The sequence below is a fragment of the Acinonyx jubatus genome, chromosome A3 (assembly GCF_027475565.1).
Source record: "Acinonyx jubatus isolate Ajub_Pintada_27869175 chromosome A3, VMU_Ajub_asm_v1.0, whole genome shotgun sequence".
NCBI classification, from domain to species: domain Eukaryota; kingdom Metazoa; phylum Chordata; class Mammalia; order Carnivora; family Felidae; genus Acinonyx; species Acinonyx jubatus.
The window spans coordinates 34,728,061-34,752,436 of record NC_069388.1 but is presented as its reverse complement, the minus strand read 5'-3'; the positions used below and the strand labels follow the sequence as shown (position 1 = coordinate 34,752,436).

The 24,376-nt window shown below is 44.6% G+C and overlaps 1 protein-coding gene across 1 annotated transcript; it reads right to left on the bottom strand.

The window, feature by feature from the left end:
• LAMP5 (lysosomal associated membrane protein family member 5) lies at positions 1–17,361 on the bottom strand. Its single transcript, XM_015073857.3, has 6 exons — positions 16,778–17,361; positions 16,063–16,235; positions 15,553–15,684; positions 15,320–15,425; positions 13,758–13,946; positions 1–1,809 (listed from the first exon to the last, which is right to left on the bottom strand). Exons 1-6 carry the CDS (start codon positions 16,839–16,841, stop codon positions 1,631–1,633), a joined length of 843 nt encoding a protein of 280 aa, XP_014929343.1. The 5' UTR covers positions 16,842–17,361; the 3' UTR covers positions 1–1,630.
• Positions 17,362–24,376: the final 7,015 nt, after the last annotated feature.

Below are 24,376 nucleotides of genomic sequence, written 5' to 3'. Positions count from 1 at the left end.
TGTGAGTCAGGTCTAAATTTTTTTTTTCTGAAGGGGTTACAGAGTGCAAGGGTAACTCACTGATACATCTAAGTGACCATTTCTCCCCAGATTTTTGGGTGGCTCCAAATAAATGGGAAGTTTTTAAAAAATACATGAGATGCTAAAAAGGAAAGGGCAATGTCAAGTTCGGGGCACGGAGTGACAAGATGGCAGATGATAGAAGGTATCTCCTTTTCCTTGTGCAATGTCCAACTGTTATGAGGAACCAGGGCTTCTTCCTCACTGGAACTGAGCACTGAAGAGAGAGAGTGCAGGGGAAGAAACTAGCATATTGACAGAGCAGCAAACAAACAAGTAATGAAACAGCAATTGACTGATATTTATCAAGATTTGCTGGGATAATGGACTTCCAAGGATACGCTACTTTTAGCAGTTGAAGACTTGGGGAGATGAACACATGAGTTGCTCTCATACGATGGAGATTGTATGGGTTATGGAGAGATTCCCACCTAACACCGGAGAAAAGAATTTCTCGTACCCTTGCTCAGATTTTTCAAAAAATGCTTATTTAGAAAGTGAGTGAAATTCAAACTATGTCCATTTCTCTAGAAAGTTTCAGCAAATTATATTTTACTTCAAATACAAATCATCCTAGGCTACCATGTTCAGACCAGCTTTTTAATCTGAAGTTAAAAGCCAAATTCAAGACCAGGAAACATCAAAAACAATAGTAGACCAATTACTCAAAAGGCACCATTATTAAAACTATCTTTGTCAAAATAATTCCATGTTTGTTCACCTGGAAAAACCAACCTCCATCTTTCAGCTTCCCTGCCCTTTCTTTGCTCTCATCTTACAGAAATGAAAGCCCATCTTCAACATCCCTCTCTCTTTTCTGAATGCCAAAGAAACCATTTTAGTTTTGTTTTCTTGTTTCAAGAAAGCAGCCAAATGTTAGACAGTAGTGTGTTTTAATTCATTTTGAAAAACAAACTCACATGATTGATTCTTCAGGTCCCCTACTTGGACCTGACACTTTATGAAGTCCGAACAGCTCTGCATAGTTACATTAAACAGGTTCTTGTGCTGCAAAGTCACTGGGTGCAGGTAGCAGTGAAACATTCCCAAGACAATCACTAGACATGCAGAATGCCAGCCAGAAGCAAGGATCACTTTCAGGGGTCTTGCTGTAGGGAGCATGATGCTGTATTTTGTGTGCATTGACAACTGTATAAGGTAGGCCAAGGGAGCGAAGCACCCCCCATTTCTCTGAACCCAAAGGGGTGTCTTTCCAAAAGAAGTGTCTTTCAATCCCTAAACTTCGAGCCAGATACTCCTCTGAGTTGTATGTGTTGCTCCTTGGAGAGTCAAAGCCAAGCCACCATGAGCATGAAGCCTGGCTGACCCCTCCCTCCTCGTTCCCCAGAGTGGAGAGAATGTCTGCCACTTACCCCATGAATCCAAAAGAATCCCCCCCGCCCATCCCTGGGTTTAAGCATGGACGCAGGCCAAGCAAGCCTTGGACACCCAAGCCTGTTGCATTGTAGCTATGTTGGTGTATCCCATGTACAAGGTGGAAAAGTGCTTTTGTTTCTCTACCTGACCCAGCCGGGATAGGGGGATTTGGGGGCTGCCTGCCTAATGGCCCCTAGCCCATGTGCTTATATTGGGATTGGTCCCTAGGGATCTGCACCTGGTTGGCAGTCATTTTGTGGTGGATGTGGTAAATCGCCAGTGTTACCACAATGACGAGGCCTAGGATGAGCCCCAAAATCAGGGGCAAGGTTTCCTCCAACTGCTCCCGCTCATCCACCGGACACTTATGTTCTGAAATTGGAAAGAAGAAGAAAAGAAATCAGCTCCTATCAAAACATTTTAAATCATAAGCTCTCCTATCAAAATAAAAAGAGAAATGGAGGTGAAAAGATTTCTCAAGGAACATTTGGGGAGACTCTTTTATTTAGAAATAATGTTTCCCCAACCAACCATAAGGATGAACCACTTAATATTTCTGCACAAGGTAAAAATAAAATGTATCAGTTAAACAGGGCAACAGTCGGTCATTGGATTCCTGGCAGGTGCCAATAAAACATCCAGACAATTGATTTCAATTTTCAGTTTCAGCATTAAACACAGCCACCATCATTTTTATTGTTGGTTTAATTTTTTAACTTTTTATTGAAGTATATGTACACACAGAGAATTTCACACAATATAGAGCTTTCAAAAAGACTGAAAATATCAAGTGTTGGTAATGATATGGAGCAGTTAGAACTCATATATTGTTAGTGGAAGATGGTACAACCACTTTGTAAAACTGTCCAGTAGTTTCTAATAAAGGGAAGTATACACCTACCTACCTACTAACACAGCATTCCATTCCTAGGTGTTTACTTAAGAATAATGAAAACATATGGACACAAAAAGGCTTGAGCATAAATGTTCGCAGAAACTTTATTCACAATAGCTTAAAACTGGAAACAATCCAAATGTCCATCAAAGTGGAATGGAAAAACAAACAATGGAATATTAATAATAAAAAGGGATGAATAAAAAGGAATGAACACATAACAAAATGGATGAATCTCAAAAATACTATGTTCAGTGAAAACTCTAAGACATGAAGAGTACATATATATGATTCCATTTACATGAAGTTCAAGAGCAGGTAAAACTAAGTCTATGGTGATTGAAATCAGAAAAGTGCTTATATATGGGGAGCAGGACAGGGAACATCCAAGTGTGATGGAAATATCCTGTATTTTGATCTAGGTAAGGGTTACATGGTTGCAAGTACAGGTAAACATGCATCAAGCTATGAGGTGCCTGGGTGGCTCAATTGGTTAAGCATCCAACTTCGGCTCAGGTCATGATCTCATGGTCCATGAGTTTGAGCCCCACGTTGGGCTCTGTGTTGACAGCTCAGAGCCTGGAGCTTGCTTCAGAGTCTGTGTCTCCCTCTCTCTCTGCCCCTCCCCCACTCGTTCTCTCCCTGTCTCTCTCTCTCTCAAAAATAAATAAACATTAAAAAAATGTGTCAAGCTAAATTTTTTAGATTTTTGCATTTTGATATGTGTAAATTATACTACAATTTTAAAAAAGAGAGTGCAGAACTTCATGAGTTTTCACAAATGAACATCCCATGTAACCAGCACCTAGATCAAGAAAGAAAATGTTACCAGCACATTGGTGTTGACTCCATTTTACTCTCTTACCCCCAAGACAGTTTAATAGCCCTTTGCCTCAATTTTTAACTAGAACCAGAAAAACAATTTGGGGCAACGTGTTGGTCACATAGTTTGTAGATCTGAGCAGAACTACATTCCTAGAAACCAGGACATGTTTGCTCAGGCTCCTTTGCTCTTTGTGGGTAACTGATGGCCTCTTCACCAAGCTCATGAGCCACAACCGGAGAAAACAGGCTTTAGATATCTGTTCATAAAAACTAAGTTTTTAAGTCAGGGTGACCCAGTAAACATTTACTGAGCACCAACTGTGTGCCAGGCTCCTCCATGTTGACACAGTCCTTTGTCTCACGTCTCCTGAGGCCAGCAGAAAGGAGAATAAGGCCTGAGCTTATTCTAGTAATTAGAGTCTGGAAGATTATGGACAAACATATAGTTTTTGAAAAGCTGTATACTTGGGGCACCTGGGTTGAGCATACAACTCTTGATTTTGGCTCAGGTAATGATCTCACTGTCATGAGATCGAGCCCCAAGTCAGGCTCTGAGTTCAAGTGGAGCCTGCTTAAGATTCTCTCTCCCATTCCCTCTGCCTCTCTCCCCACTTGTGCACACTCTCTGTCTCTCTCTCTCTCTCTCTCTCTCTCAAAATAAAAATAAAATAAAGGCTGTATACTTAATACACATGGTTCCTAAATTAACTTTCAGTTCTAAACACAAAGATTTTCTCATTTAATCCCCATGACAACCTTATGAGAGAAATACTGTTATTATACCCATTACCTAGAAGGTAGAATGAAGCTAATTTTCCTAGGGGAAATTCAAGCCCCAACTTGAATTCCAACAGCCTAACTCAACAGCACAATCAGGGGGGCAGTTAGCAGACATGAGCTAGGGGTAGAGTTAGGGTCAGTTCAGTAGCAGACCTGACCTACTGGCATTTAGAGGCTACAGAATCAGAAGAGGGGGCAGGAAGAGGGCTTCCGGGCTCTGGGGCTGTGTGTACTGGTCACAGAGGTACGTTCAATTTCTGAAAATTCAGTGAGGGTCATACTTATTACCAAGAGGTATGAGGGTGCTTTCACGGGGGATGGATATGTTGTTTTTTCTGGATTGTAGTGATGACTTCATAGGTGTATTCCTAAGTCAGAATTTCTCATATCATACACTTAAATGTGTGAAGTTTATTGTATTTCAATTACAACCTGAACAAAAGTGTTTAAAATAAATAAGTAAACATACACATACATACATATATTTCCTGATTGAAAAAAGAAGAGATTTTTTTACAGGGAAGATTTTTTAAAAAGACATTTTGGCAAATGTTAAGGAAGGGCTAAGGATCTATTGTTAGCACTAAATTGAGCATTTCTCTTTATTACAATCAGAAGGACTAAAAAGAATCAGTAGGGAACTTTTATTTTTGACTATTTAATTAAATTCTAATGAGTTCCACACTTTGAGTATCGGCCTGCAGCTCAACATACCCATTTCCCCTGGGAAAAGTCTTAAGGTTGTTACAGCAGCACCAGGAACAGCTATGGGCCCAGAGCTCCATACCCAGAAGGTTGCTTTTTCCCCCATGATACCACACTGCCCCTTTGAAGAGAAAAATGAGTAGAAATGAGGTTTCTTGGGGTAGGGATTTTATTAACAACAAAAACTATTTGTTTTCCCCAACAGGCTGTTGCCTGTGAAATGTCAAAGTAGATTGTGGGCTTTGCTCATTTTCTATATACTAGTCGCAAACTTACACTCTGATATTCATAACATGCCCCCTTCAAGCACACCTGACTGTAGCTAATGAGGTAACTTTGGGAAAGCCCCTAGGTCACCTAAGGATAGGGGCTGGTTGCCAGGAGAACTAAACTGGTGACCAGAAAGTTGGAACTTTCAGCCCCCACCCCCTTGATTTCCAGAGAGGGGAAAGTGGCTAGAGCTTGAGTTCAATCACCAATGGCCAATTATTTAACCAACTGTGCCTATGTAATGAAGCCTCAATAAAAACACCAAAGGATGGGATTCAGAGAGCTTCTGGTCAGTGAACACATGGAGATTTGGGACAAGTGGTGGGCTTGGAAAGAGCCTGGAACCTCCACCATCTTTCCCTGTGTCTTACCCTATGCATCTCGTACACATAGCTGTTCCTGAGTTATATCCTTTTATAATAAACTGGTAACTTAGTGAGTAAAATATATCTCTGAGTTCTGTGAGCCTCTCTAGAATTCAAGGAGAAGATCATGGAAACCTCTGATTGTAAGTTGATCGGAAGCCTAGGTGACAGTCTGGACTTGCAGTTGATATCTGAAATGGAGATGGGGAGCAGTCTTGTAGGAGAGAGCCCTTAACCCGTGGGATTTGATGGTATTTTCAGGTAGTGTCAGCAGTGAGTTGAATTGCAGAACACCCAGCTGCTGTCAGAGAATTGCTCAGTGGTTGGGAAAAACACCCACACATCCGAATTGGTATCAGAATCATACTGCCCAAAGTATTATCTTTTTTTTAACTTTTTAAAAAATGTTTTAAAAGTGCTTGTTTATTTTTGCGAGAGAGACAGAGCTCCAGCAAGGGAGGGGCAGAGAGAGAGGGAGAGACACAGAATCTGAAGCAGGCTCCAGGCTTTGAGCTGTCAGCACAGAGCCCAATGTGGGCCTCGAACCCATGAGCTGCGAGACCATGGCCTGTGCCATGACACTTAACCGACTGAGCCCACCAGGTGCTCCCCAGAGTATTGTCTTTAAATAGATAATAACTTTAGCATAGTTATGGGAGAATAACATCTCATATCCCATTCTTCAAGGAAGGCAGAGGGGAAAAGCACAATATATTCTGACCAAAAAAGTTATGGTTAAAATACCATTGTGGTTTAGTTTCGTGTTTCTTTTTTTAATTTTAATTCCAGTGTAGTTAACATACAGTGTTATATTAGTTTCAGGTGTACAATATAGTGATTCAAAAATTCTATACATCACTCAGTGCTCCTCATGACAAGTGTACTCTTAATCCCCGTCACCTATTTCACCCATCCCCTACCCACCTCCCCTCTGGTAACCACCAGTTTGTTCTCTATAGTTACGAGTCTGCTTTTGGTTTGTCTCCTTTTTTCTTTGCTCATTTGTTTTATTTCTTAAATTCCACATATGAGAGAAATCACATGATATTTATCTTTCTCTGACTTATTTCACTTAGCATTATAATTGTGGGTTACTTCTTAAAAATTATTTTTTGTGCCTTAGGAAAAAACCTGAACTAAACTCACCACAGAAAGGGGTATATAAAGGGAGCATTAAACTACAGACATGTCAAAAATAATCATGGGGAAATAAGGGATGTCAAAAATTATCATGAAAAATACTGAATCCCCATCCTCATCCATCCACATCCACTAAGTGGTCAAATAAGGGGACATTCTCAAGTCTGCCATCCCTTACCCACCCTTTCAAAATCCACAGAGCTCTGGAAATCCAGAGCACTTTGTATCATGCATTTGGCAGCAACACTTGAACTAATGTAGGATGCCCGTGATTTCACGCATCCTACTTAGCATGAAGGTTCACGTGTTTCACTGCAAGAAACAGATATATTAATATATTTGATTACAGGGGGCTGCCTGGACTCTTCTGGGGTTTTCCATAATATATGGACTATGCACTAAATTATCTTCCTAAAGTCTCAAAAATCCTGAACTCTGAAACCCATCTATCCCCAAGGGTTTTAAATGAGAGACCGACCGGGAGCTCACACAAGAGGGTCACACATTCCGCATTCAGGCTCAAGCCAGTGGTTTCAAACTCTGCCTCTGACCCCGAGGGGAAATAGTGTTTTACATTGCAACTCAGAACATAGGTAGACAAACATAACCAAAACCAAGTTTTCACAAAACAATACTTATCCTGACCCTATGCATCTAATAATTTCCACTCCAGTCTATTCTCTTTAACTTAAAACAGTGCTGGCCATGACCTACTAAGGCAGGAGATGCCATCTTTTTTTGCACCAGTAATGATGAAACTGGTGCAAACCAGTTGAAAACCCTTCTCAGAATCATGCTTACAAATGCATAAAGATAAAACACACACAATTATGAAGGAAAGATATTACACTGAAATTCAGCTATCAAAATATGTTTAAATAAGTTGGGAGAAAGCAATACATGTACCCCTTTATTAGTACACATACTGGCTGGGCTTGCAAAGTAACAAGAAGCATCATTGTTACTTTGCAAGATCTATATAAGCAAATGGGGGATGAAAATATCTGTGATTTCTATTGGTGAGAAAGTCACCACTAATTATTCATTAATTATCACCACTATCACTACTGTGGGTTGTTATCTTCATTTATGACTGAAGGGAATGTCAAAAATTAGAAATTTGCGAAAAGAAAGATGTAAATTTTTCCCACTGAAATTCACACATTCCCAGAATTCTATCCACAACCCTTATGGACCCCAAGGTTAAGATCCTTTGCCATAAATTGATTATATAACCCACAGATTATGAAACAGGAAGGCTCTAGGCTCTGCCTAGGAGAAGAACATCTTTTGGCCTAGACCACACTAAATCTGGCTTTGGATGCTCAGAGGCCCCTAATTCCCTGTTCACCTCCACAGGGCGTGGGGTCCCTCGTGCCTCTGCCCTGGCTGGGCTCAGGGTTCTCAAGTGCACAAAACAGATCCTGAAGAGGATGGCATATGGCTGGAAAAGACAACAACCAGTCTAGCCATTGGAAAGTACCAGATAAAGACAAATCGGACAACAGAGGGTCAATCTATTGCCAGCTGCCAATTGCCGAATAAGGTACCCTCAACCATAAATCCAATGCTGCTGAAATTCTGATCCATCTTCAGTTCTCGTTTTTAGTCCATGGTTTTGTTTTTTTGTTTTTTGGGTTTTTTTGGTCACTTGTTTGTTTGATGACCACCATTTTTTGTGTGTTTGATGGTTTTATGTCCATCTCAATGGTGTATTTACTCCCTGAGGCGAACCAACCACAAGAACTCTTCATTGTTCCCCAAATGAAAACACTGAGATGGGCAGTGGGCAAAAAAGGCAAGCTACCTGCTTTCTCAAGGTCTGCTAACACCCCAGACTATTCCTGTTCAAGGAGGGGGCTGATTGGGCTTCTTCCACTCTCTGATAGGACAGCTGGAGGGAGGAGTTTGCCCCTCTTCCCATTTTCTCTGGGCTGGGTCTGGACTCCTGTAACCGCAGCAAAATGTGTTTTGTATTTTGAGAAAGAGCATAAATGGGCCTTGGAGACCTTTGGCTGGAGACAAGCAGATACTTTAACCAAGATGTAAGCAGTAGCAATTAAGATAATAAAAGCAGTTGTTGATTGATGCCACTGTGCACCAGGCACATGGCATGCACAAGAAAGAGTTGTATAAATCTTTCTCACAATCCTATAAGCTCTGCCAGGGCAGGAAATTTCATACACCCCAGAACCTACGTGTAACAGACCCATCCAGACAGTGTCCTTGGCAGTCACTTTCTCACACATTGCAATGGGTTTTGCCTACAAGGCAGCTTAGAAGTCCCAGAGAGTCAATGCTCTTCCCCCACCCCAGCAGCCATCAGTGGTGGATAAAAGTTGATGGGTAAATGCATTGTTCCCACCTCTCAGGCTGGATAACTCTGACATGGGTTCTACACTCTCGGGGGTTCCAGCAGTGTCAGCCCCAGGTGCCCACAGTGGAAACCTGCTCACTAATGCATGGGTACTGGTTGCCTTACTATCTCACTTCCCCACGCCCTTCCCAGTGCTTTCTAGAACCACTTCCTAAATAAACTACTTGCACTTACATGCTTGCCTAGGATCTGCTCCTTGGGGAACCCAGCCTAAAACACTATGTTCCAGGAAAGTACCAGGAACACTGAATTCTACAACTGGCTAGTTACATAGCCCTACACTGGGGCTCCACATTCCTGCCCTTGACACAGTTCTCAGCAGTGTTCATAACAGGATTATCTCCCCCTAGATGCATACCCAGGAGACCCTGAGGAGCAACTATGCATGCTGGGAGGTGCTATGTAAGTCACAGGTCTACACAATGCTGTGGATCAGCATCAGCTAAGCCTTCATGCACATGGCAGCCAGCCACAGGGTGCCCTACCGAGGGCTGGTGTACAGAGAACGGTAAGGCACGATCCTTTCCACTATAACACAGATGTGGTTAAAACACAGATGAGGTGGCATCTTCCAATCATGCTGTTAGGAACACTAATAAAAGGCTCATGAATTCAGGGTACTCAACAACGTGTGTAAAGATGCCTCCTGTGCTCACATGTTTATTAGGAGCAGCTGAGGCTCTGAGTAAGCGCTCAGGATCTGACACCCAAAGACAGGCTCTTGCCCCAGCCCTGGCAGCCACTAGAAGGGCAGGCTTCACCAATAACTTCACTTCTCTGAGCCTCAGTTTCTCTGCAGTCATCTGGGATCTCAGCACCTTCTTTACAGGTTTGTTTGTTTGCTTGTTTTTCCCCCTTGAGAATTAAAAAGGGACCAGCCTATATGTGGTCACTTTTAAATGCCTTTTAAACCTGAATCTTTAACAAAGGGAAACAGAGACTGGGTGCCTGAGTGGCTCAGTCGGTTGAGTGTCTGACTCTTGATTTCAGCTCAGGTCATGATCCTAAGGTTTGTGGGTTCAAGCCCTGCATCAGGCTCTGAGCTGACAGTGCAGTGCAGAGACTCTGTCTCCTTCCCTCTCTTCCCCTCCCCTGCTCCTTCTCCTTCTCTCTCTCTTTCTCTCTCAAAATAAATAAACTTTAAAAATTTTAAAACAAAGGGGAACAGAGATACCCTTTGTATTCTGTTATGTTTCTTTTGAAATTATGCATAAAAGTTGCCTTTAATTAAGCCGTTAAAATTCTCAGGTTGATCTGTTGCTTATCAGTGATGCAATCCTCATCCATCACAGCCAGGAATCTCCAGGGGGCCCACAAAGGGACACACTTTAAGGACTTAATTGTGGAAGGACACGTTAATCAACCCCAACTGAGAGACATGAGGTGCTTTGAACTGCAGGGTGGTCGTTACCATACAAGTGTATTGGTTATAGAAATGAGCCAAAGTAGCCTCTGTGTATCGGCCCCTAGGTGGTTTATTTCTTCACTGCAGGCTGAGACCATTAGCTCTAAAGCCTATCATGCCAAACTCAAATTTTTACACATCTAATTATTTAAAAACCAGCCCAAAGAAGCACATTTTTAGCTATTTAGAGCCTGCCTGCTTTGCATACCAAACCTCACCCAACAGCTGTTACCCATTGATAAGATAGGCCTTGGCCTCTGCTGCCCCTCAGAGCTCTCTGACCCAGAGACTCCTTACCGTGCTGCTGAGCCATATTGCCTAGACACGTAAGCCCCCTCCCCAGTACCCCTCTCCCTGCCAGGAGGTCCTTTGCCCTCCTCCCTTCTGGCTGGTGGTCCCCATATGCCTCTCTCTGGATAGTCTCATGCTCTGAGCAGCTTCCGCTCTCATGCAACCCTGTCCAAGCACCACCCAACAAAACTTGTGTATTATTGCCTCTCAAGGTCATATCTTTTCCTTGATCAGCTCAAGATTCCTCAACCACCCCCCCACACAGTATTCCACAGACCAGCAGCATCACCAGGGAGCTTGCTAGAAATGGAGCATCTTGGGCCCCGCCCCCAGACCTACTGAACCAGACTCTGCATGTTAACAAGATTACCACAGTCGTGCACAATGCAGCTACAGATTCCTGTGCACACTGCAGTTGGAGACGTGCTGGGCTAAGAGACTTCTGTTGAGGATAAGCGTAGTAGCCGAGCTCAATGCACTAAAGGGATTTAAGTGATAAAGACATCAACCCCCATTTGAGCTGCTCTCAATGCTGTGAGTATCCAGTAATCCATTTCACTGACCCTTTCTTGCTTTAGAGTCTATTAAACAGGCAGATGTGAAACTTCAGACTGCCAGTATGGCCCCCTTACACAGGGAATAGTTTCTTCGTTGGAAACTGTGTGGCTATAGGTCCTGCACACACGTGCCAAACCTACATATATACCCTGCAGTAGGCTGCAGTTATAAGACCAGATATGGCCCCCTATGGCCCCCTCCCCCACTCCCCCACTTCCCTACGTGCAGGTGCAGGCTACTCATCCAGAGCCTCCTGAGCTTCTTTTCTGGGAAAGCAGGGGCGGGGACAAGCCCCAGGTCCCCAAAAGGCACTTAAAAGGAATCTTTTGGATTCTACCAAATCAAATCAAATGATCCCTTGCAAAACACAGTGGGGGGCAGGTGCTGAGAGGCACAAATGGGAGGAGCCAGGAACAAAGGAACCCCTGCCACACAAAGGCAAACGGATCCAGTGAGTGATTCTGAATGAGGCTTGCCTCCTCCCAGGAGCAGGAGCTTTGAGCCCCAGGGCACCATATAGGAGGGGACATCCTAATTATTACCCAGAAAAGCCTGAGACAAGTGCAGTTTGCTTGTGCTTAATAATACATCTGCATTTAGAAAGTTCTACATGCTTACAAACTCTCTAAGTCTACCCAGCAACCGTGCCCCTCTAGGACCTGTAAGTGAATAAAACCTGGTTTTCAAACAAAGAAGGCCAAGACGTCCATGCTATGAACTTCACTGATTTTCAGGAAACCAGCTCTGGTCCTGATTCAGTGCTCATTTACTCTTATTTTGTATACCATTCTAAACACCGATGAGATTTGATTTCTCAGCTCATCAATGACTATCAGCAACAGTGTAGAAATAACCCAGAACGACTGGGGTGAGGTTGAAGTAAGGACCTAGTAAAAGCAGCCATCACAGCACAGATAGCACCAACCAGTAAAGAAGTGCCTAAGAACAGCTGACCAGTAAAAAACAAAGAGTAATTAGAGACTATGAAAAGTACCCGCATAAACTCAAATGTATCTGTGGTAGGAACCCTGGGGGCTGATTCTACACAGTCCAGGATGTTCATAATGAATTCCTGGTCATCAGTAATCATAAGTCCAATCACATTTAATTATAGTTAATATTTTCAGTTGAAGAAAGACTGTTATATTTTATAAACACTTATGTAATCAAACAGATATTTTTAAAACACTAAGGTCTTGACGCTTGTGAGTTTAATTTCAATTTTGTGAAGATCCATGAAAATGCAGTTAGCCCATCCTTCCCCAAGTGTGTGGAAGTAAGTACTGCACTGACTTACTAAACATATTAAATCCTGATTCATCTGGTATTCAAGCATTTGGAAGTCTCTGTTAATTGTGTCCACAGCTTCAGGATATCAATTCAGCCAAAGTTAACTGGGCATCTACGGTGTACCAAGCACTGTGTTAGGCACTAAAAATACAAAGATGAAAAAAGAAGTAGGGTCTTCTGTCAAAGACAGTTTAACTTAAGAATGTTCAAATGGTCTTTAAATGATCATGGTATTGGGGGAGGGGAGCATATATTCTACTCAGTATAGTTTGAATTGGGAGGGGAATTTTATGAAAGCTGGATTCCCTGGGAAATGATCGAATGATTTGTGTATGACACAGATGGGGATTCCCTGATATCCTGTATGTTCTAATAGTTGTATTCATCTGGGGATCCCCACTCCAAAAGAAGGCATCCATAAAGCAATGAGAATCTCTCCCCATTTCTTAGCCACAAGGAATAAACAGAATATCAAACCATCTTTAACAACCTTCTCCAGATAAGAGAGAACAGATGAATTGAAAAATTGATTCACCCTACGTTTGCCTGGTAAAAATTGTTGCTAGACTCAGATAATTGCAGAAATGTGGACTCCCCTTGTGCCCAACTTCTGCTGGGATGCAGAGAACCAAGAGAATGTGGATGTCCTGAATCTGCCTCAGCTATATCCTGCCTGACCCCCTTTCAGAGACTAGCACAGACTGAGAAGAAGCCTTTCTCCACACCCCAGGAGGAAAAGATCAGGGGCCCCTGCTTTTCTGAAGCCTCAAGGGTAGCCCTCCTCACAAAGGTGAGTGCTAGAGGGAGGCAGGTCTCCATGAGTCTCTCTGTAGCACACACACACACACACACACACACACGCACACACACACACACACCCCTATTGCATTCTAGCCACACAAAAACTTAGACTCACAGTGGTAGAAACTACAGCTGAAACTATCTGAAATAACATGGAGAAGTGAAGGCCCATGGAAGCAGAAGCCCTTCTGTAATCCATGGCTCTCTATGTAAGTGTTTGAGATTTTTAGCTGATTTTTCATTGGGAAATTTGCATCAAAATTATATATATATATTTCCAAACAGTCTTTGTTACCTCTTTCCCTATCAAGGTTCCTCTCTTGGCGAACAAAAAGGAAGAGAGGAAAGAAATAAAAAGAAGGGAAGGACCAAAGAAGGGAAAGTGGGAGAGGAAAGAATGAAGTGAAGGAGGAAGGGAGAAGAAAGAACCATTGAGGAAGGTTGATCAGTTCACAGTCTAAAATATTATAGTGAGAGGAAGTGTCATGTCAGCCTGAAGAAAATACAAGTAGTAACAGCCTGAAACCCTGGCAGGTCCCTTTCCCCATCCACCCTGAAGTCAGCCTTCCCTTCCCTCCATCCTGTCTCCTCCTCCCACACTGATCCCCCCCAACCTACCTTCACTGAAGACAAAATCAGAGATGATGTCAAAAGGCTGGATGTGTACCGCAGACAGAATCATGGTAACTGTCTTCTGTGGATCGCTGGAGGCTAGTGAAATGGTCTGCTGAGCTTGACACTGGTAGGACTTCCCAGCTGGGGTGACCAAGGCAGAGAGGTGATGTGAGTTGGCCGTGTGCTTCCCAGCTGCAGGGAAGGCCCAAAACAATGGTTAGGCCCCTACTTCTGGAAGAATCCTAACCTCCTAACCTCCTGTGCCTCTCTCTCTCTCAGCTCCAGAAACCTCTCTGATCTTCTGTGTTGCCGAGCTGGGGCTGGAGCTCTGCAGAGGGCATCAAGTGGTGACAAAGGACAGGCACTCCCCTTCTTTCAGGAGCAGGGGTTCCTTAAACATTGATTTGAAATTTCTTTTCTGGAAAAGGAGAGTGATACCTAAAAACCCAACTCTGTTTACTATATGCAACCTGAAAATGGAGATTTCAAAGAAACAGAACAGTGATGTGGTTTTCCACATTTCACACTGGCCCACACAGAATTAAAGATCTTCAACAAAGCCGGGCTGGTTGCTGGTGCCCTGGGCAGACTTAACATACATATATACTCTTTGCAGGGCTGCCCCTTTTTCTCCTTTTCAGGTACATGTTTGTTGTTTTTCCCCCTCTTTCCCTTTTTTGGAGAGGAAGGTATCTAATTTAACTGGGAGAAGTGTTTGAATATGGATTTTGATGAAGAGAAGAAAATGCTCTTTTTACTGCAATGATAAAAAGGGGAAAGGGAGACATGATCCGTACATTCTTTCATGTGTTCAATAAAAATCTTTTCCCAACACCAGTGCCCAGGTGATGGAAGGCCTCATTGGGAGATTACACAGTTTCGTAATAAATAGGTTGGTTAATTAATTAATTTGAATGTGGTCTTTGATGGCTCTTGCACATGTGAACATTCTTATTTGGGGAATGGCTGTTGCTCTTGCCACAATATTTTTGGAGGCTCTGGGAGAGTTGGAGCGAGGGCAGGAAAAGCTAATAAATTAGGACACAGTTCAGAATCTGCTCTGGGGTGACTGCAGTCAATGACTGAAGACCGAGTGTGAGCTATAGGGCCACGAACAAAAAGATACTGCAGGCTAACCGAGAAAAGGAGTCACACTGCCCCTTTCAAGTTTCTGCGTATAAGAAGAAAAACCAGGGTGAAGGGGGGAAAAATTTAGCTTCTCGGTGCTCCTTTAAAGGACAAATCATAAGAGATCCTCCTGAAGCAGCCAGGGGGAAGACAGGCCCTCAAGAGATGTCTCATCGAGGATCAGGCTACAGTGACCTACCGGCTGATCCTTAGGCCCGTGGTTCCTTGCTCATCTACAAGGCCTAAAGTCCAGAGGACACGCAGGTGCTCCCGCTTCCTCTACCTTGGAGAGAAAGCCCAGGGCTGACATGGCCTGGGAGCGCAAAGTCAGGATCTGTTTCCATAAATTTCCTGAGGAATTTGGTCTTCATGCCTGGGCTCTCTGCAGTGCCCAGGCTTTCCCAGGCTTCCTCCCCAGCTTTGGAGCCTCTACTCACCACTGACTGCGTCTTTAAAATGGGTCTTCTCTAAGGAGTCATAGACAAACTGGACCTTGCTCAACCTCCACGTCGCCTCGGGTCCTTTGGACGCATTATGACTTTCCTGCCAAGAGGGAGGCGCGCGTCACTCGTCCCCGCGGCTTTTGGGTGAGGAAATCCTGGGGGCGGCCCCCGCCCACATCCACCCAGAGGTGGGCAGAGCCTCCTCTGCGCGTCCCCCTCGGGGTTACCTTTACAAACAGCATTTTGAGCGCATACGCGCGATCCACCCAGAACACCTGCAGCTCCGACTCGTTGTGGCCACAGCGGCCCTTCACCTCAGCTCCTCGGGTCAGGGAGATGTCGGCCTGTTCCGTGATCAGCTGGGAACACATACGCCCCGCACCCCCTCAGCGCACCCGGCCTCCGCGGAGGCTGTAAAGGGCAGCGCATTCAAACTCGGGGTGGCACGCCTGAGCGCTCCTTTGCGCGCGCGCTCGCAGGTCCCGGAACATGCGGTTAGATGCTTGCTCTGCGTGCAGACCCGGCCGTTAGGGAAGCAGAGAAAGGGGGATTACTTTCAAAGCAGGCAGGGCGAGCAGAAGGCGTTACAAGCCGGAACCCCCATGCAGCATTCAGGAGAAGCCTGCAGGGGCACAGAGGGGGAAAGCGGGCGACCCAGGTCTTCCTGGGGCCTTGAAGGGGGATGCCCTTCGCCCCTGGAGCCCTAGGAGTAAGCCCGGAGGGAAAAGGTTCCTTACATCGACATAATTGCTGGCCCACACATCATAAGGGACAATAAATTTGGCTGCGAACTCGGCCATGAGACACGTCGTCCCATTTTCCCGCACCACAAATATATCTTTTTCAGGGTTAGTGGAAAGGCCTGAGAGATTTTCCACTTCTTGTTCTGCCATGATTCCAGCCGTTGTATCTGCGGAAAAACAAACCAAAAAAAAAAAAAAAATCCTCTCGGTTCCGGGCTCAGTGAGCCCACGCGTCGCGGGCACAGGGGTGGAGAGATCGTGGTCTGCAGGCTTTGGGGTGATAAAGTTCCTTGCCGGCTGCTGTGCGCTCTGCGAGCCATTTCCCTAACCTAGCGCCGACAATTTCAACTCCGTTGCTGTTAATTTATGATAAAAATAAAATTTTAAAATTTAAATCCTTACTATTTTGTAAGCCGACTGGTCTTTTCCTTCATCTTAGGCTTTTAAAACCAAATCTTTCTTGCCAATGCTCAGACCCCACGAAGCAGACTCGTATAGCATTCTGTCTGGGATGTGCGGTACAGGTGTGTGGCCCTCTGGGGAATTCCCTGCCTCTGGCGGGAAGGCCCTCCACCCCGCCCGCAAAGAAGAAAGAAAATAACAAAACGTAAGGGCCACATTTTGACCTTAAGCTACTGGTTTTGCTCTGCTCGTTCTATTCTCTGCAAATAGTGCACCCTGCCCTCGCTGTGGCCCAAAAGCTACTCACGGAACAGCATCAGGAGAACTCGAAGTCTACAGACGCTGGAAAAGGCTCTTCCTCGGAGATCCATGCTCGCCGTGCAGAGAATGAGGCCAGATGTGCTGCTGCAGAAGCCGCCTGAGAGGGAATCCCTCAAAGTCGCCGCTGGAGTGAGCCGGGGTGAGCGAGGGGCGGGGGCACCTAGAGGGAGGCGGGGGGAAGCGCGTGTTCTCTGCGCGCTGCCGAAGACTTGGTGGCGGGTGCCGCACCGACCCGTGCAGGCTGAACGCGAGTCGGCTCACTGCGGAGGAACCGACCGAGAGGTATGGGAGCTGTCCACGGCTGCGAGTACTGAAAGGGATCGGTTGTGTTGCAGGAGTGATTGTTGTGGCTTGGCTAGTGCAGCTAGCCAATGAGAATTGGGGGGGCTAAAATTCTCCCTGAGTCTGTTTCCTGTTCTGCAATTGCATCCGCAGAGATGATTGTGTCCTGAGAAACTTAACAGCACTCTCAGACCTATTCGATATCCCTACTAGGTACAGTTATTAGGTGGTGTAGACATCACATCCTTGGAGTCCTGGTTGCTGAAAATGCCTCTGGTTCCTGAAAGAAAACGGTAGAACACAAATTGTTTCTGCTTTGGGGGAGGAGGAGTAGGCAGAAATAGAGAAGGGAAATGCTATGGCAACAGTTTCCTGCATTTGGAGACATCCCCTTCTCTCCTCTGCTCTCAATGAGCTAATGGATTTAAAGTTAAATTGACGCCTCCCTAAATGAGGCCGTCAGTCAGTGCAGTATTCTGGCTTATTTTCTGTGAGTTCTGCTCTCTGACTGCATGAGGGCTCTAAACTCTGGGGTCATCTACCCTCACTCATTATATTGCGACTTTTCTGCCAAGAAGAATGTAAGTGAACCCGAAGTTTGTGAGGGTTGTCTAGGGTCTCTTAGGACACTAATGTCACCTACTTTTGTAAACATAGACATTACACACATATTGCTCTATGGCATCCAGTGGGACAAAAAAAATACTACTGGACTAATTCCTATATTTACATTTTTGGTAGCTTGCTTTTTAAAAAATTTCTTGCTTCATAAATCAGAATACAGCTTTTTCAGCAATGAACATGCTGTCCTCATCAATTGTATTGATGTCCAAATATTTCATGTCTTATAGGATATTTAATTATGTGAATAATCAGTAATATAATGTCATAAAATAAACAATATCATATTAAGGGGGAAATTGCAAAGTATTTTCACATGCACTCTCAAATTTTATCCTCCTTACCACCTTAGAAGGAAGACAAGGGAACATTTGCCTTATGGTGGTTGTACACTCCCAAAACTGAGACTCAGAAAAATTAAATGACCTTGCCTAGTGTCACATGGCCAGTTAGAATTAAAATAGAAAAATCACATGCTTTAACTTCATAGGGACCATCTTCATTTTTCCTTATATAATACTTTGACTCCAAAATATACTATATTTTCATTTCCATAAAATCTTTATTCAATGACCAAATAACAAGCTGAAACCCAAAGTCTGTAATAAGATCAATAGCAATTCGAATTATGAAGTAATATTTAAATCAATACTATATTTTATACCTTCATTTTTATCTGGTATATTTCATTCAAGCATTTTTCAAGAACTTTGCATAAATGTTTATATACAGAAGGACTGAGGCCTTTGTGATTGATAAAAGTCAATTATTATGATTGCGATTTGCAAAATTTACATGCCTTGCAATTTGTCACCTTAGCAATTGCTATTACACATTTTCCTGTAGTATCATAAAAACTTTGAAAACAATGAGACATATGTAACGAAGCATTTATATTCTCTTTCCCTCCATCTTTCCCTCCAGTACTTTAATGAGGAAAGAAATGGATAGATTTTAGTTTAGTGTTCACAATTTATTACCTTCATGACCTGGTACAGATTATCATTTTCCTCAACTGAAAAACTGGAATAATACCTCAGGGGATGGCTGGTTAGGCCAAGTGAACTAATGAGTAGAACATCATTCAAAACAAAGACAAATTAATTTCATCATAAACATTAACTGAATACCTATTACTTGCACTATGTTTGGTGCTCTGGGAACCCAAAGATAAACAAATACCATTATAGAAGTAGAAGAGATGTCTGTGAAAGATTATGACAATTTTTCTTGTGATACATTATTGCAGATGTCCTCATTTATAGATTATTAAAAGATCAACTGAATTAATTGATGATTATCTGCTTTAATAAGAAAACATAGATGGGAAGTATCATGGGTCATTAATCTTAAGTTGTTGTAGTTGATTATTGATTTCATTATAAATCAAATGGTCGTTCCTTTGAAATGGTTTCTTTCCATACCTGACATACATGATCTCTTTGTTGACACCAGAGAGTACTTCAAGAGTTAAAAGAAAAAAGGAAGCAGTTTTAACTCTTTCTTCCCGGAAGGATCATCCTCAAAACATAATTAAATTTCCTTTTAGGTATTTAATCTTAAAGATAGCTTACAAAGATCCATTAACTTATCTATCTGTCCTCAGTGATTCTTATGTTGCAATAACAATTGGATCATTTTTCCTACAACTTTCACCTACATTAATTAAATAACTTTCTAATCAAGCTTTAAAAAAATCTTCACTTCTCTGAAATCAGCAAAGAGCAAGTAAAACTCACCATTAAATCATATTTTAAGATAGTAACAAAGTTTTCCAAAATTTGTTCCATTCTTCATTTATTGAATGGGAGAGAAAGTAGGAGAAGCTAACATAAACAAGTACACTCTTGTGGATAACGGTTGTGTCAATTTTCATTATTGCTGCTGGTGGTCAAAACAAAATGTCAGTGGTAAGTGTAACCCATGCATGTTGCCCTTGGAATCTTCTCTAGATCCTCTATGTCCTTCAAAGGATTCTTTTCAATTTGTGTACTTACTTATTTGGATTGGCCTTAATGAATCACATGCCATTGGGTGGTTACTATTTCACAGTAGTGGAAGAAGAGGCTCCTGTGTGTCTAGACCTTTCAGTTTAGATGGGAGAATAGAAGAAGATACATGAAGATGTAGACTTGTGTGGCACAAGGTGGGCATAGACACACAGAAAAAGGTAAAGTAAGACAGTCATCCCCAGGGTGGGGTAGAACTGACCAAAGGAGGCCTCTTGGAGAAGGTGGGTTTTGAAAAATGTGGACAGATTGAACTGGTATCAAGGAAGACAAGGAAGACAATTGCCCTTGGCACTGCTAATGTAAGAAATATATATTAAATAGGAAAGCCAGTACAAAGATGTAACTCTCCATCCTTCCATGTTTATCAATTTGCATTAAAGAAGAAGTTAGACCCAGAAGTTCACAATCATTTATAGACTACATAGTCTCTAATGTCTTTATGTGATAATGTGCCCTACATATGGTATGCATATGCAAACCTTATTCTAAAAAAATTAAATATTCAAATTGTTAGGTGTATCTCTTAGTCACACAAATAATTGACTTGGATTTGTACAACCAAGCAAAAAATTACAAAAATCAGAAAAAATGCTGATTAGAAACCATATTTGTGAACTTCAAAAGGGGAAAGCTAGGCTTTGTTACAGCTGAAATTTGGCTTGTTGATGTTTCAGTCCACTTTACAGTGAAATGTAAAAATGTACTCTGGCCCTATTATCCCCCAACTCTTCCAACACACACACACACACACACACACACACACACACACTGGGAGCACACAAGGATTAAAGAAGCAGGGATAATTTAACTAACCTGGACAAGGTGCACAGAGATGTCAAGCTGGAATTACTACTTACCAAAACCTTTTCTTGTATTCAGCATATCACTGAATACTTATTTAATTTAATTTATTTACTGCCTTTCAAACCCTTTCTAGGATAGAAACCCTTTTGGATAAGAACTGAAAAGTAAGTGTACACACGAATATTTTGTGCAGAAGTTTCCAAACCCTAGAATATTTGCAAAGAATGAGAAAGTGAAGCGTGCCTCTGATGCACTCAGCTTGCATGACCTTGGTAAAATTTCCCTCATCCTTTCTTTTCATTGGTCTCTCCTGCACCTACTTTAATGAAGCAAGAGCTGTTTCTGCAATGAGGGTAACCAGTGGAGGAGACAAGGCACCAGAATAATGGCTCTTTCATTGGCAAAGTATGTTTATGCTAAGTCCTTAGGAAATGTCCTTTTATGGGTTCATTTAGAATAAATGCCTTCACAGAGGAGAAAATGCGAGGGGGGAGGGGAAGACAAAGTCCATAAAGCAAACCCTGAATAAGCAGATGGTAAGGCTTGGTAGTCATTCTTGAAAAGTTCAGTAGCAAATGAGGCAGTAATTAGTTAACCATTTTTAAACTTGTTTTAAGTTAGTTACCACTAAGTTTCAATGTGTAAGATTTAGGCCTTGGAGTACAGCCCTCTCTGCTTTCCTAGCAGAGAGGAAAAGCTTAACGTGGGAGCAGGGAACTTCTCTGCAAAACAAAACAAAACAAAACAAAAAACAAACAAACAAACAGAACAAGAGTCAATGGAGAAGTTTTAAAATTCTTTAAGGAGTGTTTCTCTGCAAGAAAAACAACTACCTCCATGTGTCTCAGGGTTAGGCAAGCTCATTTAAAACAGTTTGCTGCCTGAATTCTCAGATGCTGCAATTCCTTAAAATCATGTTACCGGCATCTCTGGTCCCCCAGTTAACTACTCTTTTAATTGCCTATTTGAAGTTATCACTTGAAGATGTGTTGGGACTAAGGACAATTTATATTAATTGCCTCTGGGAGGGGAGGGTGAGAGTGGGGTGGCCAGTCTGTTGTGCTTTGAAGGAAGCATTGCTGGACAGAGCTGGAATTCTGGAATGCCCTCAGGTGTTCTGATGTTGTAGGTTTGGGATATGTCTGTGACTTTTTTGTGAAAACACTGCAAAGATGCTCCAGTAACCAAGAAAGAGAAAGAGGAAGGAGTCTTCGGTGTATTGCAAAGGTGCCTGGAATGGCAATCTAGAAAGCAATATGCTAGTTATGAAGAGCGACAATTTCAGGGCAGTAGCTCCGAAAATGCCTTTCCTAAAGGAATTCCTCCAGGACGAAACACAATGCGTCTCTTAGTGACCTTAGTTGAGAAGTGATCTGAGCAATTCCTTCAGGGAAAAACATGCTGTGAATTCCATTATTAAAGCATAGTGTCTCAGCGTGGAAGAAGTGTGCGCTGGTCAGGGCACATGGCCTGTGCCTGTGTCAGTACCTTGGGGTGGCACCGATGCAGGAGAGCCCGGTTGCTCCGGGTTTGGAGTTTTGGCGCCCAGGCTGCAGACTCCAGACCTGGGAGCTTCTGCCCGAGCAAAGGGAGATGCCCGCCACTGCGGGCGCCTAGCTGCCTGCGCCCAGAGCTCGCAAGGACCTCAACCTGAGAAAGACACTGGAGCCTGGCACCTGGGTTGGACTTCTGACACATTGGTGCAGCTGCTCCAGGTCTAGACATGGGACAGAAAAACCCGGTCCAGATGCAAAGGTCAAGTCCACACCGGCTCCAAAGCCGGGATAGGGGGATCAATTACAAGGGTGCTGGGGCTGAGCAAATTCGGCCACAGCGACCGAACCTGCCGGGTCTTTTGTGTCTGGGCGTGGAGGGTCGTTAGGACTAGAAAAAGGAGGAAGAAAGTTCCTAGCAGAGAGCGTGTCCCTGCCTCTCCGGAGACCTTCTTCGCAGCTCCTGCGCCGCACAGGAAGTCTTGCCAAACCCGGTGTTGGAGCGAGGTAGGTGGGCTGTGAGACCCAGGCGCTCTCCGATCCTTGGGCCTCTCGGGTCCTTCCTCCATCCCGAGAAAAGTCGGGAGACTCTGAGGGGGGTGTAGGATGCTGAACTTGGGAAGAGAGGAGACCTGTTTACACAGGCATCCCTTTCTTTTCTTCCTGACCAAACCGCCAGCGCTGTATCCGCACCGGAGGAAAATGCCCCGAAGTGTCCCAGCGGTCTGGATTCCAGAAGAGAAGTCGTGAGGATGCGCGCTGCAGGGCCAGGGGTGCACGGGGTATCACGCCGCAGCTCGGTCCTCGGACAATTCTGGGACCCGCGCGAGGTTTCCCAGACAGAGAACGGATTCTGCTGAGAGGAGATCGAAGCTGAGACAGCACACGAGGCCCAAGTGGCGCGCAGACAGCTCGGGGCGAGCACCCGGGAGCAAGCGGTTTCTGCGGGCGGGACTGGCGGCCGCCCTGGACCCGCAGGTTCCGGACCGGGACGAGAAGGTCAGTAGGTGGACTGGCTCATATGGCCAGGGCTGTGAGGTTAGGTTCGACTTAAAAAAAAATTTTTTTTTTTAATCAATCAATCAATCAATCAATCTGGGTAAGGGGTGGGGAGCAGAGGGCATTCCCCACCCCAGGCTGCAACTGCAAAAAAAGCCCAGGCTTCTGCCTTAACGGGAGTCCCCAGGGACAATGGGGAGGGGGGGGGGGGCAGCCTCTCATCAGCAAATCTCGCGCCCAGACGATGCTCCTGCGCCCCTTCCGCGGATCCCGCCTGGGGTGCAGGTCCAGTCTGCCAGCAGGACGCAGGACCGGCTTTCTGGAGGCTCCAGAGGGCGTCCTGTCAACACCTCTCTCCTCTTCGGTGGACAGGGCCGGGTAAGAACTCTGGGAGGCCCCACACCAGAAGAGCACCGTGGATACCCTCCTCTTAGTCCCCTCAAAATAAAAAACAACATTAAATCCCCTATAGTAACACGAAAAATAACATTAACCTTCGGATATTTCTCTATGGCGAACCTATGGTTATCTTTTAATTCAAAAGCAAATTTGCGGGTGCCTCAGCTTTCCCCTGCCTGTGAAATGCCCCAGGCCCGTGCCACCCCAGGTCTGGCTGTCTGAGGTATCCCCCGGCCCAGCAGCCCAGGTGAAACCCGCACGTGCTGTCTCTAGGCCCAAATCTGTGTCCTCCCCGGGACGTTCTTTGTGTTTCTAATTCTCCCGGGCCAATTTTTTTTTTTTTTTTTCCTTTCAGTTGTCAGAGAAAGAGTCGGATCTATGGAGGTTGTAGCCACGGCCTCGGCCACAGCTTCGGGAATCCCAAGCCAGACCAATGGACCTTGGAGCCCAAAGCACCAAAGCCACCAAAAGCAACGTTCGCCAACCTCTGTCACCCGGAGGTCGGGAGCCTCGGTGGCTGCCGCCGCGCCGTTACTCCCGGGTGACTTTGCGAAACGCACAGATGGGGACGCCTCCGGCCCGGCACGCAGGGCCGGCTGATGGATCGTCTCATTTCCCGACTTGATGGGCCGGAACCTGGGGTGGCGGGGCTGGGGGAGGGGGCCGTCCGCGTCGGGACCCAGCCGGATGGCCGCGTGGGCCGGGTGGGAGGCTCTGGCCGCCGGATTTGGGTTGGGGGATGAGGGTGCGACAAACAGATCTTAGAGAAAAACCTCGAATCCCCCCCCCCCCCGCCCCGCCCCCTCTGTCTCCGTCCCCAGCACCAAGTTATCCCTTCCTCCTTTTTCTGTTTTGGGCACAGGCGCCGCGTCCCGGGTCTCCGGGGACAGCGTGACTGTGAGTGCGGTGGCGGCTCTCCGGGGCTCCGGGCCCCGCCTCCTTCCTTGGGCGTCCGCGTCCGCCTGCACCGCGCTG

Excerpts from the sequence above, each read along its gene's own strand:
- LAMP5 (XM_015073857.3), bottom strand. The coding sequence starts at position 16,841 with ATGGATCTCCGAGGAAGAGCCTTTTCCAGCGTCTGTAGACTTCGAGTT. Across the intron at positions 13,947-15,319 it reads TTTTAAAGACGCAGTCAGTG|CTGGGAAGCACACGGCCAAC; the intron begins GTGAGTAGAGGC and ends CCTTCCCTGCAG. Across the intron at positions 1,810-13,757 it reads TGATTTTGTCTTCAGTGAAG|AACATAAGTGTCCGGTGGAT; the intron begins GTAGGTTGGGGG and ends TTCCAATTTCAG.